Source organism: Cibotium barometz, chromosome 21 (assembly GCF_041138505.1).
Source record: "Cibotium barometz isolate CiBa-2024 chromosome 21, ASM4113850v1, whole genome shotgun sequence".
Classification (NCBI taxonomy): Eukaryota; Viridiplantae; Streptophyta; class Polypodiopsida; order Cyatheales; family Cibotiaceae; genus Cibotium; species Cibotium barometz.
The window spans coordinates 34,451,593-34,456,554 of NC_141066.1; the positions used below are offsets into that span (position 1 = coordinate 34,451,593).

The 4,962-nt window shown below is 38.4% G+C and overlaps 1 protein-coding gene across 1 annotated transcript; it reads right to left on the reverse strand.

Moving 5' to 3' along the window:
* Nucleotides 1-810: 810 nt before the first annotated feature.
* Nucleotides 811-4,193, reverse strand: LOC147627118 (uncharacterized). Its single transcript, XM_086816158.1, has 6 exons — nt 3,587-4,193; nt 3,360-3,455; nt 3,234-3,274; nt 1,735-1,852; nt 1,571-1,651; nt 811-1,445 (listed from the first exon to the last, which is right to left on the reverse strand). Exons 1-6 carry the CDS (start codon nt 3,773-3,775, stop codon nt 1,392-1,394), a joined length of 579 nt encoding a protein of 192 aa, XP_086672284.1. The 5' UTR covers nt 3,776-4,193; the 3' UTR covers nt 811-1,391.
* Nucleotides 4,194-4,962: the final 769 nt, after the last annotated feature.

Here is a 4,962-nt window from a genome sequence, read left to right on the forward strand (position 1 = left end):
CTAACTAATATGAATATTTATTATACCTAACTAATATGAATGAGCCCTCACATTATAAACCTTTGTTAATGAATATTTATTATACCTAACTAATATGAATGAGCCCTCACATTTGGTATTCATTTATTACATGCCCACATTTGTATGCGACCAAGGCTCCATGTGTGCACCCACTCTCCTCTCTTACATGACAATGTCATGCATTTATGCCCTCACATGCTCTATGGCCTCATATTCAAGTATATTGTCATACCAATATACTTCATTATAAGAGGAAGGAATACACCTCAAGGACTTGATTAATTAGTGTTCTCATGATCTCTATTGCCTAAGGTGTGAACTCCAAGTAAGGAAAACATCTAGATAGCATACTAGTATACTTCATTATAGGAGGAAGGATTAGACCTTAAGCACATGATTAGTTAGGGCTCTCATGATCTCTATTGCCTAAGGTGTGAACTCCAAGTAAGGAAAACATCTAGATAGCAATTTGCAAGAAAACACTATCATTTGAGCCATGAAATTGAAAGTGATATATGTTAGTTACTATTGGCATGAAGTTTTCCTTCATTTTTTATAGGTATCTAAGAACATCCTACAAAATGTGGATGCATAATGCTGATAGGAAGAGAAAACCATACATGAACTTGAATGTGAACAATCAAAAATTTTGAAAACTATTTGATGTTTTCCATGCTTACCTCCAAAGTTATTGTGAGGTAGGGTAATCAACATAGTTGCAAACATATTATATGTTGGGTCCAGTTTAAGCATCACATTGTAACCATATGCATGATCATCACTATTTGTTTAAAGGAAAATTTGCAAGGGATTTCTTTTATTTGAGAACCAAAATCAAAACTACATAGCTTGAGCATAACTCAAACCACTATTAAAGAACATGCACAATATAATTGCCCCTAGCCAATTCAAACCTTTAAGCCAATGTCCATTTTCTCCACACCAACACTTGCTTTATGACATCAATAAACCATGTTTAGTGGAAAAAAACCTTTTAAAAAATTTTCCCCAAGAAATTTGTCTACTTTCCTTGGGTGGTGGTAAGTAAAGCTAGGATTTCCAAGCTAAGCTAGTGGTAGTTCTTTTTTGCCTTTTCTAAGTTTTTTTACCCTTTTTCTATTCTTGGGGCTACTAGATGAGAAGGTATAGCTTGGATTTCATGATGTGAAGTGAGCATCTATAAGATTTCATGGATGTGGAACAAGTAGTCACCCGTTGAAGTTCTTTTCGATGTTTCTCTAGTTCCAAGCTAAGCTAGTGGTAGTTCTTTTTTGCCTTTTCTAAGTTTCTTTTTTCCCCCTTTTCTATTCTTGGGGCTATAAGTAAGATTAGCTTCAATTTTACGATGTGAAGCAAGCATCTATAAGATTTCATGGATGTGGAGCGAGTAGTCGTTGAAGTTCTTTTCGATGCTTCTCTAGTTCCTGTAAAGAAATGATCATATACACAATATTTATCTTTATATCAAAAAAATATTTTAAAAATTTAAGAGACCTCTTGTACATTTAAGCTCAAAAAGGAAAGTAATTTGTAGTAAACATTAGCAAACCTCCAAATCTTTGGTAGCTTGATCTCGCCAATTGACTCTTCGAAGTTTGGCCCGCTTAAGGTGCCCAATGCAAAGAATTCCCTACAAGAAATTTCATTTACAATTGATATTGCAAATGGTGATTGTGCTTCGGAAACATAAAGCTTAAAAAGATCAATGCTTACCATAAGCGTATAAACAAGACCACATATTAAAAGCATATAACTTGACATCTCTTTTAAAATCGTTATCCAATGCCTCCCTGAATATTTATCTGAAAGTCCTTTTGTCATAAGTGCAACACTACAAAGACCCAAAAGTAGATGTTTTCATATTGCAAAATGGCCAAAAATTTACGAAAAAGCATTAGGTAACCTTAGGCTAGTCATGCATTATATACACTCACTCGCTTATAGTACTCAACCACCTCCACCTTACTAACCACACAATGCATAAGTAGTTCTTACATAAGAAAGCCAAGTCCTCTTTACTAACTATACAATGCATAACTAGTTCTTACATAAGAAAGAAATGAACAATGAACTTAAATAAAAATCAATATCTTTCCTTAGTAGTTTTTTTGTAGTGTTTTGGTTAGAAGAGTAGGCCTTTACTTTATGTTCAAAAATGACATTTAAGACATATTTAAGCCTTTGTTCAACTTCTTACCTTTGCGACAAGTGTCATTTACCAATTATTTTTTAGCATTTGTCTATTCTATCCATGTGTAAAAATTTTGAAATCATGTTAGACATGTCTTATGGTAATATAATATCATAGACTTTAAGGGTGTCTTTTGTCATGTAAATGATATTTATGTTTTTTCATAAAGTGTATGACACTAACTAATGATTGTGGGCCTATGATCATATGGGAAACTACTACAAAGTCTCACACAATCAATTCATTACAATTTTTCTTTTAAACAAAGCATAAATTGCCACTTGATTGCCATTGATGTCCGTGTAGGAGTGACACCTATGCTTTTGTTCAATCACCAACCGATGGCCAAATTGGAATGAAGGAGGAAAAACAAAGTTTCAAAAAGCTATATGGTGTTGCAAAATAATGCCAAACCCTTTACATTAGACAAGAATCAAGATCACTAGTGGGATAGATCACAATTGGTCACAAGATGGTATTTTCCAAAGCTTGTGAGAACAACTCCATAGTGGACTAAATTTCACGGGACTTCCTGAAGTTTTATTTTATACATAAGCACATGTCTAACATGATGGCCCATCTTAATAGTCCACCCCTCTTAGGTGAGGGATCTCTACCTCCCAAGCCTCCACCTAATGAATTCTTTCTCGCTCTCTCTCACAAGTGAGGGATCTCTACCTCCCAAGCCTCCACCAATGAATTCTCTCTCTCTCTCTCTCTCTCTCTCTCACACACACACACACAAAAAAAAACCAAAAAAAACATCCTAAAGTTAAATTATTGGTACACTCATGATAGACAAGGCCATTAGGCATTGCCTATAAATTAATTCTCTCTCTCTCACACACACATATTACTACACTCTTAAGGTCATTGCGACAAGATATAATTTTGTTTTAACCACATGACTAACAATCTTCCATATCTTTGGCATTGTTATCTCAAAGTCATAGAAATGGGTAGATTCGAATCCCACAACCTCTAATTTTTATTTTTATTTCAATAATAGCAGAGTGCTTACAAGACTTGTAGCATTCCTCTCGCCACCCAGTACTCCAGAATCTGCAAACATAACACGAGGCCATGATAACTTCTCTGATGTGCTCGCGAGGGCCAATTCATCTGCACAATCAGAATAATTTCTTACCTTGCAGAAAGCAAAGATACGCTGCCATTCCGTCTCAGCAATGGCAACAAAGAGGGCTATTACCACAGCATAGCAGCGCAAAATGCCACTAAAAACCTGCAAAAAACAGTGCCTCTTAAACCCTAAAATGTACAGAAAACTAGAAACCCGCTGCAAGGAAAACCCTAAAACGGCATCTCCAGAGAAAATCCTAGTCTTTTCCCATTACGGGAGCAAGAAGAACTCACATCTTCCCCTCTGCGAAAGGAGTACACCGCAGAGACGACGTTGACGGAAACGCAGAAAAGGGCACAGATGACCGTGAGGACGTTGAAGCAGCGGCAGACAACAAGAAAAGGGTCGCTGCGATCCAGGCTATGGCGCTCAAGGTCAGGCGGGAAATCTTCTGAAGGCGGAAGCACAGGCTCTCTGCTCATTGCTAATGGTCAGGCAAACCAAAAGCTTCACCTGCAGCGATGGCTCTACATAACGTGAAATGTATTCTTTCTGTTCCGGAGCAAACCCGAGACTCTGGCTCAGAAAATTCTGGTTAGCGGCAGACTGATTCTAAGGAAGAACCTAGCCTATTTCTGAGAAAACCCCAGTTAATGGCAGACTGGGAAACCCTAACTGAGAAACCCTGGTCTTTAAGGAGATTCTAAGGGACAGATTATGATGAAGCCCTAACGCTAATGCAGCTGGATTTTCTCTCAGGAAACCCTAGCAAAGCTTCTGGGATTTGCAGAAGAAACCATTATAACCTAGTGAAGCGGTATCTAGGGTTTGTATGAGGTGATACACAGGACTTCTCGTGTTTCTCACTTCGCTTCCACGGGATGACTTGCGTCCGTTCACAAGCCAAGCGAGCATCGCCTGCAAGCATCTCCTTTCCCAGCTTCAAAATTTCGGACCTGGGTGGTTTCAGACGGGTACGCCGACCAAATCACAAGATGTCCGCTCTACGTTTTGGTTCTTTCTCGCCCACCAGGGTTTCTCCACACCACACACTATTTGATTCCCCCTCCCCCTCACTCCATCAAAGGGGTGAAGAGTGTGTCTGTTCAATTTTTCTTTTACCTTAGCTCACCACATAAGGCTCAAATGACATTTGACAGATGTATCTAAAGCCATCCCACAGCTTACACATTGCCCAGCGTACCCAAGCCAGACGTCACGAAAATCTATCCACCCCTAGGTTCTGTTTTTGTTTTTGTTTTTGTTTTTCGAGCTGGGGTCAGAAATTGGCAAGCTCGTTCTAAGACTCAAATAGAGAAACGCTTTTGTCATTAGCTTTGTCATCTCTAGTCTCAGAGACGATATCGTCACTTCCTTAAAGCATTACCTCGAAAGACCCATGAGCTGGGCACAATAGCAACCAAGTACTCCCGAAGGAGCCCATGTACTATGGGACTTGCCATTTGGCACAGCCACTAAAAACTCTGTATACCCGGTGGATTTTCGGATATGAATTGCCCTATCCACCCCTAGGTCCCACAAATATATTGTACCTCAACCCAGCCTTACTCTTTCGAATTAATCTTGTGATCCTTAATTCTCTACACCATTAGTTTAGGTTAACATTTTTAAATTCAGATGCCCCTCATTTTCATAGTAATTTTAAGAT

Coding starts and splice junctions, on each gene's coding strand:
- LOC147627118 (XM_086816158.1), bottom strand. CDS start 3,775: ATGAGCAGAGAGCCTGTGCTTCCGCCTTCAGAAGATTTCCCGCCTGAC. Junction 1,853..3,233: donor AGAGGAATGCTACAAGTCTT/GTAAGCACTCTG, acceptor GGGTCTTTGTAG/TGTTGCACTTATGACAAAAG. Junction 1,652..1,734: donor GTCTTGTTTATACGCTTATG/GTAAGCATTGAT, acceptor AATTTCTTGTAG/GGAATTCTTTGCATTGGGCA.